The sequence below is a fragment of the Mustelus asterias genome, unplaced genomic scaffold (assembly GCF_964213995.1).
Source record: "Mustelus asterias unplaced genomic scaffold, sMusAst1.hap1.1 HAP1_SCAFFOLD_386, whole genome shotgun sequence".
NCBI lineage: Eukaryota > Metazoa > Chordata > Chondrichthyes > Carcharhiniformes > Triakidae > Mustelus > Mustelus asterias.
The window spans coordinates 138,589-157,500 of record NW_027590342.1 but is presented as its reverse complement, the minus strand read 5'-3'; the positions used below and the strand labels follow the sequence as shown (position 1 = coordinate 157,500).

Here is an 18,912-nt window from a genome sequence, read left to right as displayed (position 1 = left end):
ACTCGCTGGGTTGTGGGGAGCGGCTGCAAGGATTTTCCGGGCTGCTGTGGGGGGGTCAGGGGGTGTTTGAAATGGACGAACACGACCTACAGGGGAAAAGAAATAAAGTTTGAAACTAAACTAAAGAAACTAAAGACAGGAACTTGCAGAATCCATTGCCGGCCTGCATTAACATATCAAGAGTCAGTCTGACATTGCCACAAACTCCTCTGGGGTGAGAGGGGGAGGGGGGGTGAATTAGCATCTCAATAGAGAGACAGACATTGTAAACATGTCAGAGACTCAGGGTGGGGTTTGCATCCAGCACACTCAGGATAAATGTGAATCTGAGAGCCTTCAGTCCCCACACCAATAATCCCCCTGCACTGAAAACATTCCCACTCTGATTCAGTGTGTGTGTGTGTCAGTGTGTGTGTCAATCTGCTTTTTGACCTGTGCTTTGCTTGTGTGGACATGATGCTGAATGGACTTGAATGGAAATGCTGGACTCCTCGCTGTGATATGTTGTGTGTCTTATTGTTAAAATGGCCGTGTCTCTTTTTCTCTCTCTTTTTAACCAATTTCTATCTCTTTTTCTCCTGAGGAATTTTGAAAACTGGGGATGTGTCGAGGATCCAAAGGACGGGAATGTTTGTGACCAGGATGAAGGAGAGGAGCTTCTTCCAGAGGGAGGGCTGACTGAGGCCTGTTGCTCAGGCTTCACCCTGAGTGAGTTGTGTCTGTTTATTAACCTGATCCAGATTTAATGTTTCATATCAGAGGGAGCGAGATCTGAATGAGAGTGGAATAGAGAGAGAGAGAGAAACACACAGGGAGGGAACTGTCTCATAGAATCATAGAAACCCTACAGTACAGAAAGAGGCCATTCGGCCCATCGAGTCTGCACCGACCACAATCTCACCCAGGCCCTACCCCCATATCCCTACATATTTACCCACTAGTCCCTCTAACCTAGGCATCTCAGGACACTAAGGGCAATGTTTAGCATGGCCAATCAACCTAACCCGCACATCTTTGGACTGTGGGAGGAAACCGGAGCACCCGGAGGAAACCCATGCAGACACGAGGAGAATGTGCAAACTCCACACAGACAGTGACCCAAGCCGGGAATCGAACCCAGGTCCCTGGAGCTGTGAAGCAGCAGTGCTAACCACTGTGCTACCGTGCCACCCTAACTCTTTAGTCTCTGCTTTACAACTGACTTGTTGTGTTTGGGTGTTACTGAGAGATTGTGTAACTGAGAGGAGATCCTGGGTTTTTGCTGTGCTATTTAATTTAAATATTTTCTTGTATTTTAATTATTTTCTCTCTCTTTCCCCAAGAATTAATATTTAGATTTTACTGAGAGATTGTGTAACTGAGAAGGGGGAATCCTGGCCTCTTGTGCTATTTAATTTAAAGAATTCTTGTATTTTAATTAATTATTTTCTCTGTTCCCCAGGGATTTGAATTTTGAAGACTGCAACATGACTCGGAATCCTTGGACAAGGGGCTTTTCTCCAGAGGAGGATGGATGGACTGAGGCCTGTTCTATAGGCCGCATGTGAGTTGTTGTCTCTTTATTATCCTGATCCAGGTTTAATTTTAATCTCGCTTCCTCGGACGAACCAGTTCTGGTTCGATTGTGGGGTGGGCTGGAGTGTAAAACCCTGGGGTTAAAATATCCCGGCTTTGCAATTAGTCACAAACAGGTTAACCCTTTGCTGGGTGGCAAAGAGTGAATTAAATATCTGTAATATGAAACTGTCTAAAAGTTAGTTTTAAATCCAAGATAACAGGGATGGGAGACAGAGCGCTGTTCCTAATTGTTGAATAAAATTCATAGAGGCCTTTATAATTCAGTTTTCAGATGTTCAGACTTTCATTGTGTCCTCTCTGCAGCTTTTCCCCCATTCTGTCTATTTCTCTCTCTCTTTCTCTCCCTGTCCTTCCTCTATCTGTCTCTCTTTTTTATTCCCTCCCTCTCCCTCCCTCTTTTTCGCAGGAAGTCATATTTTGTTGGACAATCTCTCAGTAAAATCTGAGAAAGGGGAATCCTGGGCTCTTGTGCGATTTAATTTAAACATTTTCTGGTATTTTAATATATTTCTCTCTCTTTTACCCAAGAATTAATGTTTAGATTTTACTGAGAGATTGTGTAACTGAGAAAGGGGAATCCTGGGCTCTTGTGGATTAAATTTAAACATTTTCTTGTATTTAAATTAATTATATTCTATCTCTTCCCAAGGAATTCATATTTAGTTAGACAATCTCTCAGTGAAATCTTAGAAGGGGGAACCCTGGGCTCTTGTGCTATTTAATTTAAACATTTTCTTGTACTTTAATTAATTATTTTCTCTTCTCCCCAGGAATTTGAATTTTGAAGACTGCAACATGACTCGGAATCCTTGGACAAGGGGCTTTTCTCCAGAGGAGGATGGATGGACTGAGGCCTGTTCTATAGGCCGCATGTGAGTTGTCGTCTCTTTATTACCCTGATCCAGGTTTAATTTTAATCTCGCTTCCTCGGATGAACCAGTTCTGGTTCGATTGTGGGGTGTGGGGGGGCTGGAGTTTGAAACCCTGGGGTTAAAATATCCCGGCTTTGCAATTAGTTACAAACACATTAACCCTTAGGTGGGTGGCAAAGAGTAAATTAAATGTCTGTGATATGAAACTGTCTCAATTTGTTTTAAATCCAAGGTAACAGGGACGGGTGACAGACCGCTGCTCCTAATTGTTGAACAAAATTCACAGAGGCCTTTACAATTCAGTTTTCAGAAGTTCAGAATTTCATTTCGTCCTCTCTGCAGCTTTTCCCCCATTCTGTCTATTTCCTCTCTGCTTTCTCTCTCTCCATTCCTTTCCTTCCTCTATCTGTCTCTCTTTTTTATTCCCTCTCTCTCCCTCTTTTTCCCAGGAAATAATATTTTGTTGGACAATCTCTCAGTAAAATCTGAGAAAGGGGAATCCTGGGCTCTTGTGCGATTTAATTTAAACATTTTCTGGTATTTTAATATATTTCTCTCTCTTTTACCCAAGAATTAATATTTAGATTTTACTGAGAGATTGTGTAACTGAGAAAGGGGAATCCTGGGCTCTTGTGGATTCAATTTAAACATTTTCTTGTATTTAAATTAATTATATTCTATCTCTTCCCAAGGAATTCATATTTAGTTAGACAATCTCTCAGTGAAATCTTAGAAGGGGGAATCCTGGGCTCTTGTGCTATTTAATTTAAACATTTTCTTGTACTTTAATTAATTATTTTCTCTTCTCCCCAGGAATTTGAATTTTGAAGACTGCAACATGACTCGGAATCCTTGGACAAGGGGCTTTTCTCCAGAGGAGGATGGATGGACTGAGGCCTGTTCTATAGGCTGCAAGTGAGTTGTCGTCTCTTTATTACCCTGATCCAGGTTTAAATTTAATCTCGCTTCCTCGGATGAACCAGTTCTGGTTCGATTGTGGGATGTGTGGGGGGCTGGAGTTTAAAATGCTGGGGTTAAAATATCCCGGCTTTGCAATTAGTCACAAACACGTTAACCCTTTGGTGGGTGGCAGAGTAAATTATGTATGAAACTGTCTATAAGTTTGTTTTAAATCTAAAATAACAGGGGTCGGAGACAGAGCAATGAACCTAATTGTTGAATAAAATTCACAGAGGCCTTTACAATTCAGTTTACAGATGTTCAGATTTTCATTTCATCCTCTCCACAGCTTTTCCCCCATTCTGTCTATTTCTCTCTGCTTTTCTCTCCATTTCCTTCCGCTATCTGCCTCTCTTTATTCTCTCTCTCTCCCTCTTTTTCCCAGGAATTAATATTTAGTTGGACAATCTCTCAGTAAAACCTGGAAAGGGGCAATCCTGGGATTTTGTGCTGTGTGATTTTCATTCTGGGTGTCCCGGGGGGTTTGATTTCACTGTCTCAGCCCCTCTCTGCCTCACTCTCTCTCTGTATAAACTTTTCCCAAATTACAAAACACTCAACACAGCTGACTGCACCTTGTGGGATCTTGCTGGGGATTTTGTTTTAAAAAGGGTGTTTTCTCAGAGGCAGTTTAAACCTTTCAGGGGACTGTGGGGAAGTCTCCAGACTTGGGACAACACACACACAGGGTTGGGGGCTGGGGGTGGCGGGCAGGGGGGAGGTGGGCAGTCAGGTATACTGGTATTCTGGGAGACTGATATTCCCAACAAGGGCCAGAGGTCTCAGTGCTGAAACATATTAAACTGTTCAAACAGAGGCAGGCAGAAAGCCATGAGGCTTCAGAGCTCCCTGTAGATGCAAAGGTAACTCCCATTGCCAAAAAGTAGCCACATGTGAAGTGGAAACACCTTCCCTCAGCTTGTTACACACTGACCTTTCCACAAACCCAACATGTTTACAAACACTCGCTGCAGTTTCTGCAAACTTTGTATCAAACTGCCTCCCATTCTGCTCAATACTGACCCCCTCTCAACCTGGCACTGAACTAGTGTCTGAATTGAGACAGAGACACACAGACAGAGTTTTTAAAGCTGAAAGTTTTAAAGTTTATATATTAGTGTCACAAGTAAGGCTTACATTAACACTGCAATGAAGTTACTGAGAGAGACAGAGAGAGGCAGAGACACACAGAGACAGAGACATAGATAAAGAGACAGAAAGAGACAGAGAGATAAAGAGACAGAGAGGATGTTTAAAGTTTGTTTATTCCTGTCACAAGTAAGGCTTACATTAACACTGCAATGAAGTTACTGAGAGAGACAGAGAGAGGCAGAGACACACAGAGACAGAGACATAGATAAAGAGACAGAAAGAGACAGAGAGATAAAGAGACAGAGAGGATGTTTAAAGTTTGTTTATTCCTGTCACAAGTAAGGCTCACATTAACGCTGCAGTTACTGAGAGAGACAGAAAGAGAGAGTTTTTAAAGTTGAAAGATTTAAAGTTTATTTATTAGTGTCACAAGGCTTACATTAACACTGCAATGAAGTTAGTGAGAAAGACAGAGATAGAGGGAGCATCCAGAGTGGGTTCAGTAACACATTTATTGATCAGATATCTCTCTCTGTGACCCTTTAGCGATGAGATATTCAGCCAGGATGGTTTCACTGACCCTCTTCAGCAGGCAGATATTCCCAAATCCAGCCTAGGTCTCAGACACACACACACCACTCACACATTCCCTCTGCTCTGTCCAAGGGAATATTGTAATCCAGGAATTTCTATTTTATATTTACAGGGTGAGGGGGGGGGAGAAACTCAACTCAAAAATCCTGCAGTCTCTCCAAGCTGCTTTTAAATTTCAATTCAAACCCTGGGCCACATGGGAAGCTGCAGAGATTGGGAAACTTACCAAACCCAGTTTGTGTGTGAGAGTGTCTGCAGCTTTTGTGTCTTTGAACTTGCGAGGGTGCCAGGGAGAGAATGTCACTGTCTTCACCTCTCTCTCTGCCTCTCTGTATAAAAAAATCACCAAATTAAACCACACTCAATAATGCGACCATACACAATTAATTATCAAATATCTGTCTCTCTCGCTTTATCTCTGTCTCTCCCCGTCTCTCTCTCTCTCCCTGTTCTCTCTCTCCCTGTCTCTTCTCGAGCAGAAACAGATGGAGACAGAGAGGCAGGGAGAGAGAGGAAGAGGGAGGGATGGAAACAGCTGGAGTTGTGGGTTAGATGCAGGGGGAGAGACACAGGCTGTGAGAGGGAGGGGGGGTTTCAGTGAGGGACAGGGTCTCCAGTTTAATTCTGAGGGTCCTGAGAGAGGGATTTCACTGTCTCAGCCCCTCTCTGGCTCCCTCACTCTGTATAAACAATTCCCAAATTTAAAAAACGCTCAACACAGCTGACTGCACTTTGTGGGATCTTGCTGTGCACCACAGTGATTTTAGTTTTCAAAAGGGTTACTTTTAAGAGGGAGTTCCGGCCTTTCTGGAGATTTGGGATGATGCAGACACACACACACACACACACACACACACAGGGTAGTGAGTGGGGAAGGGGGCTCACAGCAGGCGAGAGAGTGGGGGGTGGGGGGAGGACTGTGTCCCATCTGATTCAGGTTCACATTGCTGCTGCTGCTGTGGGATCTTGCTGTGCACACACTGGGCCTGTGGCCTTTGGCTGCACTGCAACAGCGACCGCACTTTTTATTTTCAAACAAAATCTGGCCCAGGGACCGCAAAGTGGGTTCAAGGAAAAAGCTTGAAAAGGGGTCGGGTAAATTCAAGCACTTTAATCGCCGAGGCATCGTAGGCTCTGGAGCAAGTGCTGGGGAATGGGAGGAGGATAGATTGGGATTTGATGGCCAGCATGGAGCTGGTGGGCCGAAGGGCCTGTTTCTGTGCTGTGTGACTCCAGATTCTTTTCTCTCTCTCTTTTCCCAGGAATTTCTATTTGGATGGGGGGTGGGTATAGAATTTCCCTGTCTCTGTCTCTCCAGCGTTCTTACCAATCCCAGCACCCCTCCCCTCTCTCTCTCTCCCCAGACATTCCTGTCCATATTTCATCTTTCAATAAAATGTTTAAGAAAACACCAATGTGAATTGTTGTCAATTTAATTTGGGAAGAGAGAGAGAGAGAGAGAGGAGTGGATCCCATTTCCCACACACTCTCCTGCAGTCCTCACCCACAACATTTATTTAATCTGGCCCTCACCAGGTTGTGTGTGTGGGATCTTGCTGTGCACACAGGTGGGTCTGGCTCCCTATTCCTCGCACTGTGACCGTGAGCAGAACTTTAAACAGGAAAGATGTTGGGGAGGCGGAGGAGGCAGAGAGAGAGACAGAGAAATGGAGGGAGAGCTAAACAGAGAGGGTGTGGGGGGGAGGGGTGTGAGAGGGTCTCAGGAGGGGCAGGGGGAAAGAGACACAGAGTCTGGGGCTGCCCTCCTCCATCGTGGGACTGGCAGTGGGATCTTGCTGTGCAGAATTACCTTCATTGTCATTTGAATCATTCATTCATTGACTAAGGGAGGGTGGGGGTGTGATTGTGGGATTATAAATATTGTTACCACGCTGAGGTGATGTTTCCCTCTGCGCTATTTTGTAACCCCCCCAAAGAGATACACCTTGCCTCGTAATCTTAAGTGTGTGTGAGACAGGAGGAAGCTACTGGTTTTAGACAGATGTGCAGAAGGAGGTCATTCGGCCCATCTAGTCTGTACCGACCACAATCCCAACCAGGCCCTATTCCCATGACCCCACACTTTTAACCTGCTAATCCCCCTGACACTAGGGTCAATTTAACACGGCCAATCCACCGAACCCGCACAGCTTTGTGCTGTCGGAGGAATTGGTAAATTAAAGCAGGATCTGACACTCTCTGTATCAGGAACAACTAACAGGTCTTTAATTTAGACTGGGTGACAACCTTATTAAAACAATGAACAAACTGAATAAACTCCCCAGTAGAATGCTGTTCCAATGACAAGACTCACTCAGGAATAATGAAATAAATCATTACAGAATAGAGTCACTCTCAAATAATATAATACCAGGCGTCTGTTGGAAGTGTGAACTTTCTTCTGCTGCTTGGGTCTGGAATACTTTCTGAGTTGGTTTCTGCTTCTATTTAGATGGTGATGTGATGAAGCTGTATATATTACTGCAGGATTCAGTATCAGACTCTCCCTCCTTCAATCTAAAGAGGCAGCAAGGTCGCTCCCTCCCCGTTATTTCCCCCTGTCCCGGGTTTAAATACCCAGAATTTCCTCACAGTATTCCTGCAATTTGAGTGGCTTGAGGCTGTCACCAACGCCCCAATTTGAATGCAATTGGTTGTGTGTGTTTGAGAGCTTGTTTTAAAATCATTGACCCAATTCAAAGCCTGTTTTGCTCTGCTGGGACTCTGGCTGCTGCTTTGGACACAAATGTTGTAAAGTTGTCTTCTGCAGCCCTGCTTTCTGCAGTTTAAAATCCCCAGCACAAAGACACAGGCTTTCTAAAGACACAACGCTGGATGGTTCGGTTTGGTTTTCTCAGCATTTCTTTTCAATATTTACATTTGTCAAACACCAGATGTTTTACCCTAGATGCAACTTCATAACCATATTAGAGAGAGACAGAGAGAAAGAAAGGGAGAGAGAAAGACAGAGAGGGAGAGAAAGAGAGAGAGAGAGAAAGGGAGAGAGAGAGACAGAGACGGGAGAGTGAGGGAAAGCAGGAAAGGGCAGCAAGAGGTCAGGGTTGTGGGGGAGTGCAGTGAGGGGGTGGGGGAAGAGACACAGGATCTGGGGGTCTCTCGTGTGGAGGGAGAGAGAGGGAGACGTGTGGTTCCCTCATTTCCCACTCACTTTACCCCAATCCTCATTTAAAAATCACTTTGTATCTGGCCCTGCTCAGACTGTGTGTGGGATCTTGCTGTGCCCTCATGCTCTCTGTCTCCCCTCCTCCCCTCCCCATATTCCCCGCACCGTGACAGTGCCCCACATTTTAAACATAAAAAGATGGAGGGGAAGGAGGGTGGGGTAGAGAGAGGAACAGTGAAGGGGTGGGGAGTGTCGGGGGCTGAGTGGAGGGGGGTAGGGGGATAGAGACAGAGGCTCTGGGGGTGGGTGGTGTCCTCCTGCAGTGTGGGACTCCCTGTGGGATCCTGATTGCAGCATTCCCAGTCTCTGAGAGAAAGAGAGAGACAGAAAGAGAAAGAGGGGGAAAGACAGAGAGAGAGAGACAGGCAGGGAGAAAGAGAGAGAGAAACAGTGTGAGGGAGAGAGAGAGAAAGACAGAGAAAGATGGAGGGAGAGAGAGAGAGAAAGATGGACGGAGAGAGAGAGAAAGGCAGACAGGGAGTGAGAGAGAAAGATGGAGGGAGTGGGAGAGAGAGAGGGGGAGAGTGAGGAGGAAAACAGGAAAAGACAGCAAGAGGTGAGGTTTGTGGGGGGTGCAGTGAGGGGGTGGGGGAAGAGACACAGGATCACAGTGACCCGAGCTGGGAATTGAACCCGGGTCCCTGGAGCTGTGAGGCAGCAGCGCCAACCACTGTGCCCCCGTGTGGCCCTGCATGTTATGATTCAATTCTGAGGGTCCCGGGGCGAAGGGGGGGGGGTGGATTTCACAGCCTCAGCCCCTCTCTGCCTCACTCTCCCTCTGTATAAACATTTCCCAAATTAAAACACACTCAACACAGCGAACTGCACCTTCTGGGATCTTCCAGAGCACCACAGAGATTGTGTTTTAAAAAGGGTTTGGCTTCGTTTTAAGAGGGAGTTCAACCCTTTCTGGGAATTTGGGATGAGACACACAGGGTAGTGAGTGGGGAAGGGGGCTCACAGCAGGCGAGAGTGTTGGGGGTGTGTTGGGGAGGACTGTGTCCCATTTGATTCAGGTTCACATTGTTGCTGCTGCTGCTGTTGTTGTGGGATCTTGCTGTGCACACACTGGGCCTGTGGCCTTTGCTCGCACTGCAACAGTGACCACACTTTATTAAACAAAATCTCGCTCACGGACCGCAAAGTGGGTTCAAAGGAAGAAGTGTAAACGGGGTCGGGTAAATTAAAGCACTTCAATCGCCGAGGCATCGTAGGCTGTGCAGCGAGTGCTGGGGAATGGGGGGAGTATAGATTGGAATTTGATGGCCAGCATAGACCTGGTGGGCCGAAGGGCCTGTTTCTGTGCTGTGTGACTCCAGATTCTCCTCCCTCTTTTCCCAGGAATTTCTATTTGGATGGGGGGGGCGTTCATAATTTCCCTGTCTCTGTCTCTCCAGCGTTCTTACCAATCCCAGCACCCCTCCCCTCTCTCTCTCCCCAGACATTCCTGTCTATATTTCATCTTTCAATAAAATGTGATGGAAAACACCAATGTGAATTTTTTGGATTTAATTTCAGGGAGGGAAAGACAGAGAGAGAGAAAGAGAGAGACAGGGAGGGAGGGAAAGACAGACAGAGACAGAGAAAGACAGGGAGTGGGGGAAGGAGAGACAGACAGAGAGAGAGAGAAAAGCAGCCGAATAAAACCTGCAGCAGCCGCTTTATTCCATCGGATTGGGGATGTGATTGTGGGTTTTCCTGCTATCTCTCTCTCTCTCTCCCATCTTTCTCCTTTGATTGTGAGTTATCAGGGAAGGAGAGAGAGAGAAAGGGAGGGTAACAGAGGGAGATCAAAGGCAGAGGGGCAGGGAGAGGAGACACACTGGAGGGGGGGGTGGGTTAGGGGTGGGTCCTCTGCTCTGCACTCACAGCCCAGCTCCCCAGTCTCTGGGGAAAAGACCCTCACTCACACCCTCCCAGAAGGTGGGATTTGTAACCAGCGGCTGTGTGACTGAGGCTGAATCTGTGCTGTTGTGTTTGAATAGATTTTTTCCCAATATAAAGATATTGGAATGTGGCTGCTGCCACATTGCAGTGAGAGAGAGATGTGGCTTTGCAGGAGCTTCCCTCCCCATTTCCCCATGGAAATCACTGAGAAATAGCAAACGTGGCTCACAACACGTCATTATTTGAAACGGTCAGACAGAAACTGATCAGAGAGAGCATTTTAATCCCCATTCATCCCCAGACGGAGAAACAGAGCAGAGATCAGGACAGATTATCCAGAGTAAGAGAGACCGGGGCAAAGATGGGGTATTGGATATATATATAGATCTGGGGGGAAAGCAAAAGAGACACAGAGGGGGCTGGACAGGTTCAGAGATAGAGGCAGAGAAAGAGAGAAACAGCGAGAGACAGAGGGAATGGGAGAAGGGTGTGACTCTGCTCGAAGTGGAAGGTTCCCTGTTCATATCGAATGTACAAACAGCACCAATGCTGGAGTGACTTATTATTTTCATTTGCGGTGGGGGAGAGATGGAGGGGAAAGAGAGGGAGACGTGTGGTTCCCTCATTTCCCACTCACTTCACCCCAATCCTCACTTCAAAATCACTTTGTATCTGGCCGTGTTCAAGCTGTGTGTGTGTGGGATCTTGCTGTGCACTCATGCTCCGTCCCCCTGCCCCATATTCCTCACACTATGACAGAGCCCCATGCTTTAAACATAAAAAGATGGAGGGGAAGGAGGGTGGGGTAGAGAGAGAGAAACAGGGTGAACAGAGAAGGGGTGGGGAGTGTTGGGTGCTCAGTGGAGGGGGGTAGGGGGATAGAGACAGAGGCTCTGGGGGGGGGGGGGAAGGTGTCCTCCTGCAGTGTGGGACTCCCTGTGGGATCCTGATTGCAGCATTCCCAGTCTCTCTCCCTCTCACTGTGAAGCACTCAGGAGGGAGAGGGAGCTGAAATTCAAATTCCTGAGCCTGGGGGAAAGGCTTGTTCTCAATCCCAGAGTCCTGCTTGTGTTTTTAGACAGGGCGCTGGGATTTGTGGGTGTGGATGGAGAAGATTGTTCTGTTTAACTGGGGGGTGGGAGAGAGGGGGGTTTGTTCTTTCCACCTGAGGAATAATGCAGCCTCTGTGACTAGGCCGCACTTCACGGCCTAAATCTCAGCAGCACTTTTGCATTCGCTTAATTCCCCAACAGGGTTTAAGTGGCTGAATTCAATGGTTCAATAAAATGTGAAGCAGCCGCTTCAGGGTGGGATTGTGGATTTTCCTGCCCCCCCGCGCCCCCCCCCCCTCTCATTTCCCTTTTGATTGTGAGTTTTATTTTAAACGGTCAGACAGAAACTTAGAGAGAGCATTTCAATCCAGATTCACCTCGAGAGAGAGAAACAGAGCAGAGATCAGGACAGGTTATCCAGAGACGGGGTATTGGACAGATATAGATCTGGGGGAAGTGTGTAGGAGACGGAGAGGGAGAAACAGAGGGGGGGGGGGGGGCGGAGAGAGGTGACTGATAGAAGTGGGAACTTCATTGGGGCCTCCTGTGTTTATTCACTGGCCTGTCTCTGGAGTAAAGCCCCCAGAATGCTTTGACGTGTTTAATAAATTCAATATCGGGACAGTCAGGAGGCAGTTGGAAGTTCATTGCACTTGAAACGTGTTCCCATTTTGTCAGGGTTTAATAATGAGGAGGTGAAAATGAATGTTTCCCCCCCTCCCCCCCCAGTGAGATTGTGAATTTCAGCAAGTCCTGGGATCTTGCTGTGCCTTTTATTGTTTATAATCAGCTTTTGTTTTGTGTTTAATCAAATTTCACTTTATTTTCTCTTTCTCTCTTCCAAGGAGAATTCCTTTGGAAACTTTGGCGATGCAGAGAGCGAATAGTTTTGCCGTGAGGAATCCTCGGACAAGAGCTATAACCAGAGAGAAAAATATTAATAAAAGTCCCCGTGTCTTTGTCGTTCATTTTTATTCACAGATAGACTGGTGGGGCTTTTACACGGAGGGTTAGTGGTCTGTGTGTCAGGGGGAGGGGGCATTCCCAGTGATCCCTGCTCCAATGTAATCCCACAGATTTCAATCCCTCTCCCTGAAGCTCTGTCTGTGCAACTCCCCCATCCTCAGAACTGTTTCTCCACATCTTTCCAATCCCGGTCTCTCCCCATCCTTTATACCTCAGCCTCTCACAATGGCAGCATCTTTCCCTTTTTCTCTCCTTCTCTCTATCTTTCACTCTCTCTCTGAAACTTTGTCACTCTGTCTTGCCAAAGCCCCACTTTCTATTTATCTCGACATCTCACTTTGTATCTCAGCCTCTCCGTCTCTCTCTCTCTCTGTGGATCATTTTATCTCAATCACAGCAGCCTCCTCTCCGTCTCTCTCTCTCTATCTCTGCTCCCCCCTCTGTCTATCTCTGCTCCCTCTCTGTGACTCATTCTGTCTGAAGTACAGCAGCATTCTCTCTCACTCCCCATCTCTATATCTTTTCACAATAACTTCATTGCAGTGTTAATGTAAGCCTACTTGTGATTAACAAATAAAATTTTAACATTAACTCTGCTTTTATTTGTCTCTTATCTCTCTCTCTATCGCTTCCCTCTCTCTATCTGCTTCCCCCTCTCTCTGATCTCTGCTTCCTTCTCTGTGAATCAGTCTGAATTACAGTCGCATCCTCCCCATCTCCATCTCTCTGATCTCTGCTTCCCCCTCTCTGTGAATCATTCTGTCTGAATTACAGCAGCATTCTCTCTATCTCCATATCTCTACTTCTCTGTCTCTTATATCTCTCTCTCTCTCTGCTCTCTCGTGGGGGACGGGCCAGATCACGGGTTTGCTGTTCACAAGCAGCAAGGGCCCAGGAACGCAGAGGGAGGGAATCGGGGGCAATTCAGAGGGATTCAGCACTGCTGAAAGGGCTGACCAGAGTCAGGGGTTATCAGAGAAAGGGGGCAATGGAGGAGGGGGGAGGGGGAATCAGACAGGGGGTCTGTTGTACAGGATGGGGGTGGGGGATGTTATAACACAGGCTGCTCAGTGTCAAGGGAATTAGTCATTTGAAGGTTAATGTTTAAAATGGGCAGAGTTTCCACATCCAACTCCACCAGGAGCTGTTTACAGGGGGGTGGTGGACGGGGATGGACACGCGGAGGGGGGGGGGGTACTAATTAGAAAGGGGGGGATCTGTCAGTCCAGAGGCTGTTCACAGGGAGGGAGTGGGAATTTGCCAGGTTGAGAGGGGCGGGGGGGGAAAGAGGGGAACTTAGAGGGATACGGGGCTCAGAGGGAAGGATCGGGAGATTTAGAGGGATTGTGAGGAGGGACGACAGATTTGGCTGGAGTGGGGGGGGGATTGAGGGGGATTAAAGGGGGAGAGTGGAGAGGGATGTAGGGGTAGACTCAGGGATTGTGGTCGGGAATTAGAGGGATTCAGGGGGATTTAAGGGTCTCATGGGGACTTTGGGATTTAGCGGGGCTGAGAGGGAGGGAATCGGGGGGAATTGAGGGGGATTTGGGAAGAGGGGGCTCAGAGGGGAATTTCTGGGGTTCTGAGGGATACAGGAGGGATTGGGGGGTTTACGGGGATTAAAAGACATGGTTTGGTGCTCAGACAGATTGAAGGGGTGGGATTGGAGAGGGAGCAGGATTCGGGGGCAGAGGAATGTGGCGAGGGTGGGTGCGATCTCGGGAGACATTCAGGGGGGATTCCAGAGGAATCTCAGGGGCTTAGAATCTGGGGAGGGTCTGGATGGGGTAGGGAGTCAGAGGGAGATGGCGGGGGGGCGAGTCGGGGTGGAGGGAAAGGGATTGAGGGCGGGGTGGATTTATAGGGATTTGGGAGGGGGGAAATTCAGAGAGGGATTTAGGGTGGGGCCTTGCATCAGGGTTAGAATTGGGGGGGGTGTCGAGCGATTCGGAGTGGGGGGGTGACTCAGAGGGATTCAGGGGTGGGGAGGACTGAGGAAGGATTGGGTGGCTTGATTTTGGCAGGGGGGGCAAAGGGAGCCTTTGGGGGGGGGCTGAGGATTTGGGGCAGGAACTTGGAGGATTCAGGGGGCTGAGAGTCAGATTGGCAGTGGGTGTCAGAGAGATTGAGCGGGGGGAGGGGGTGCTTACAGAGTCGGATTGAAGCAGATCGGGCAGAGGGACAGGGAATCAGGTGGGGGAAAGGGGAGTTTTGGGGGGGAATTAGTGGAGATTGAGGGCAGCGGGTTGAGAAGGATTGGGAGTGGCTCAGAGGGCTTTGGCGGTGAGTTCCTGAGAGAGAGTGAGTGGGGGGGTGATTAGAGTGGGATTCGGGGGCGGGGCAATTCGGGGGCGGGGCAAATCGGGGGTGGGGCAAATCGGGGGTGGGGCAATTCGGGGGTGGGGCAATTCGGGGGCGGGGCAATCAGGGGGCGGGGCAATTCGGGGGCGGGGCAATTCGGGGGCGGGCAATTCGGGGGCGGGCAATCCGGGGGCGGGCAATCCGGGGGCGGGCAATTCGGGGGCGGGCAATTCGGGGGCGGGCAATTCGGGGGCGGGCAATTCGGGGGCGGGCAATACGGGGGCGGGCAATTCGGGGGCGGGCAATTCGGGGGCGGGCAATTCGGGGGCGGGCAATTCGGGGGCGGGCAATTCGGGGGCGGGCAATCGGGGGCGGGCAATCGGGGGGGCGGGCAATTCGGGGGCGGGCAATTCGGGGGCGGGCTATTCGGGGGCGGGCTATTCGGGGGCGGGCAATACGGAGCACAATGAGGCCATTTGGCCCATCGTATCTGCACCAGCTCACCAACTTAGCATTAGGAATCTGTGTCATTCTTTAGCCTTTTTCTCATATCCCGGTTCATTCTTTATATTCAAATAATCATCTAATTCCTTTTTGACTGCTTCGATGCAGCCGACCTCCACCACACTTCCCAGCTGTGAATTCCAGACCCGAACCACTGGCAGTGTGAGAAAGGTTTCTCTCACATCATCTTCAACCCCACCACACACTCCATTCCTGAGCCACTGACCATCCTATGTCCCTCCCTGTGAGTCAGAGTTAGGAGGTGGGAATCCTGTGCTCTTCCCTTTCACCATCATCCTTTTTGTCATTTAATCACTCCGGCACTTCCATTTTGTTCTTTCCTTGTCACCCGCCCATCCTCAGCTCCCTGTCACTTAAAACAATTTAATTCACTGCGATTTCCAATTTCTATGTTTCGCTAATTGAACTGAAACTAAATCTGTTTCTATCTTCACAGATATTGCCTGACCTGATGAGAGTTTCCAACATGTTTTATTCATATTTCAGATTTAGAGCGTCAATAAAATTTTGCCTTCTGTATCAACTGAAGTTGTGTTTCTTGAATGTCCCGCGCTGTACATTATTTTTGTTAATGACCTTATTCTTAAAAACACTGTGGATTTACCCTGATTCCTGTTATTTTTCTCTCTCTGATCTCCAGTCTCTGTGATAACACTCTGACCAATTCTTGTGCCGAGGACCTGGCCTCTGCTCTCAGTACAAACCGCTCACTGATAGATCTGAATCTGGGTGTCAATAAACTGGGAGATTCAGGAGTGAAACTGCTGTCTGTGGCTCTGAGGAATCCGGACTGTAAAATACAGAAACTGCAGTAAGTAGCAGACTGTGTGAGATTGTGTTTATAATAACTGAATATTCAACAATATAATTTCACCACTGGTATTTGTATAAAAAACACTGCCTATTACGATTGGTGTCAGTTATGTTTAAGGAAAATTACTTTTCCTTTGAGTCCTGTTGCTTCTCTCTCTGATCCCTGAGCAATGGGATGTCAGTCCCACAAATCCTTATCTTGAGGGACTGGGGGAATCATGTTATGGTTCACCCTCTGAGGTCCTCTCCTCCTCCTCAGATGTGCACAGCTCTCCCCGGACACAGCATCCATTGATTTGTGAAAAGGGGGAGAGTGAGTGGATGACAGGAAATGGAGAACAGGCCATGGTGGTGGAGTCTCTCTGTTAGTAACAGATGTCAGTAAGTAGAGAGAGGTGAACTTACTTCCAATGATCAAGATGCAGAATCAGTTTGGGTTGAGATAAGAATTAACAAAGTTAAAAGATCACTTGTGGGAATCATTTATAGACCCCTAACAATATTCAGACTCTTCGACACAATACACAGGAATATTAATGGGGTCTTGTATAAACATTCTGCAATAATCACGGGTGATTTTAACATGTCTGCGTGGGTTTCCTCCGGGTGCTCCGGTGGGGGTAGGGCCTGGGTGGGATTGTGGTCGGTGCAGACTCGATGGGCCGAATGGCCTCCTTCTGCACTGTAGGGATTCTATGATTCTAACATTCATGTACAAAGAAGACCCAAAGAGCCATGCAGCACAGTAACAGGCCCTTCGGCCCACCAAGCCTGCGGCGACTCCTCATTCTTATTCAGACCCAGTACTTATTGCTCGTACGCGGTTTCTATTCCTTTGTTCATTTCCCGTTCATGTTTCTATCAAGATAAACCTTGAACATTGGGAACGTGCCTGCTTCCGTCAACTTCACTGGCTGTGCATTCGAGGCACCCACCACTCTCTATGTGAAAACGTTCCCGCACGTCTCCTCTCAACTTTCCCCCTCTTGCCTTCAAACTGTCCCGTCTTGTAGTTGACCTTTCCACCCTGGGGAAAAGACTCCAACTATCAACCATATATCTGCCTCTATCAGGTCACCCCTCAGCCTCCGTCTTTCCAGTGAAAACAATCCGAGTTTATTCAACTTCTCTTCATACCGTAACCAGACCAGGCAACATCCTTGTAAACCTTCTTTACATCTTCTCCAAAGCAGCCACATCCTTCTGGTTGTCTGACGATCAGCACTGCATGCAATATTCCATGTTGGGCCTAAGTAAGGTTTAATACAGTATTATACAGTAATTCTGTATGAGTACTTGCCAACTTTTATACTTGATGCCCTGGCCAATGAAGCAAGCATGCTGCATGCCTTGTTGACCAAGTTATCCACCTGTGTTGCCACTTTCAGGGATCAGTGGACAAGTACGCACAGATCCATCTGTATGTCGATGCTCCTGTTATTTTTTTCAGACAGGGAAGGCAGGGGGACGACCATGTGGAGTTGTATCAAATTATAGAAATAAACCTTTCCCCTTTGTTTTAGGAGACAATAACCAGGGGCATAGATTTAAGGTATTGGGGAGGAGTTTCAGAGGAGAATCGAAGATGGCACAGTGGTTAGCATTGCTGCCTCACAACGTCAGAGACCTTTGTTTAATTCTGGCCTCGGGTGACTGCCTGTGTGGAGCTTGCATGTTTCCCCCATGTGTGCGTGTTTCCGTCAGGTACTCTGGTTTCCTCCCACAGTCCAAAGATGTGTAGGTTAGGTGGATCGACCATGCTAAATTATCATTTCGTGTCCCAAGATATGTAGTTTCAGTGGATTTGCCGTGATAAATGTCCAGTGATAAGCAGTTGTGTGGGCCTGGCTTTTTCGGAGAGTCAGTGCAGAGTCGATGAGGCGATTGGGCACCTTCTGCAGAGTGGGGATTCTATGGTTCTGTGGAAAAGCTTTTTCACCCAGAGGGTGGTGGGAATCTGGATCTCACTGTCTGAAAGGGTGGTGGAGTCAGGAACACTCGCAACATTTAAGAAGCATTCAGACAAGCACTTTTATATTTGGTTTTGGCATTCATGAGCATGAGGTGTTTCACTCCAGGTATGAATCAAGTGACCCACGAGGATGCTTTTATCAAACACAGTTTATTTAAGAATGCAGTTAGAATATAACAACAAGAATTAACATAACCTTTCCCAATTGCAAGACTTAAACATGACACAGTATAACTCTTAACAGCTAGCTATCTCTGTTGTTCCAATATAAAGCAATACCCACAGACATACAGCCTTGTCCAACATTAGTTAGCACAAAAACAAGTATGCTCACGTGTTGCCGATTTCCAGCTTTTTAACACATCCAGACAGCCAACCGACAATTGTTTTCAGAGAAGGATGTAGCCTCCGAACAGTCCAACCGCGGAGAGGTAACCCCAGTCTCTGACAGCTTCCAACACAGCAACACTTAAACAGCAAAAACTCCAACTTCAGAGAGGGAAACAGCACTGCTGTTTGTCTTAACTTCAAGCAGCTTCTGAAAGCAGAATTGAAACGAGAATGTTCTGTGAAAAATAGCTGTCCCTCAGTCACATGACATAACCTGTCAATCACCCGCAATCAAGCTCTACTCTGCCATCCCAGGGGAAACACTGAAACAACAGAACACTGCATTAGTTCAGATTAAAATCAACATGATGTCAATTATACTGCTTCAGTAACAATAAAGGAAACCGGCTACAGACAGCACGGTGCCGACAACATAACCTGCATAGAAACATGATTAAAATAGAAACTAGAAGCAGGAGTTGGCCATTCGGCCCTTCGAGCCTGAGCTCCTTTTGCCTCATGCAACCATATAACCCACGCCTACTCAGGTCTCCAGTAATCTCCATCCCGATATACTTGGATTGATGTGGCAAATATTGTCCAGTCCTGAGAGAACAGAAATTTGCTTCAAACTCACGTAGCCTTGGGGAAGAGTACCAAGTGTTGCCAAGTGCATCATTGAATTGAGCTTAACCTTTCTCCTCCCATTCCAGCCCTGTGTTCTTAACCAGGTCTTCCTCACTGGTCTCTCCAGAGCTGCCGCCTATCAAAGTGCTGCCGGTGCCA

General features: G+C 47.6%; 1 protein-coding gene across 1 annotated transcript in view; it reads left to right on the top strand.

Moving 5' to 3' along the window:
- Positions 1 to 18,912, top strand: part of LOC144486541 (NACHT, LRR and PYD domains-containing protein 3-like) — a 108,559-nt gene that overhangs the window by 69,198 nt on the left and 20,449 nt on the right. The window contains exon 2 of the mRNA XM_078204591.1: positions 15,652 to 15,822. Within this exon, the coding sequence (XP_078060717.1) occupies positions 15,652 to 15,822 (171 nt within the window). The remainder of the gene's footprint in view (positions 1 to 15,651; positions 15,823 to 18,912) is intronic.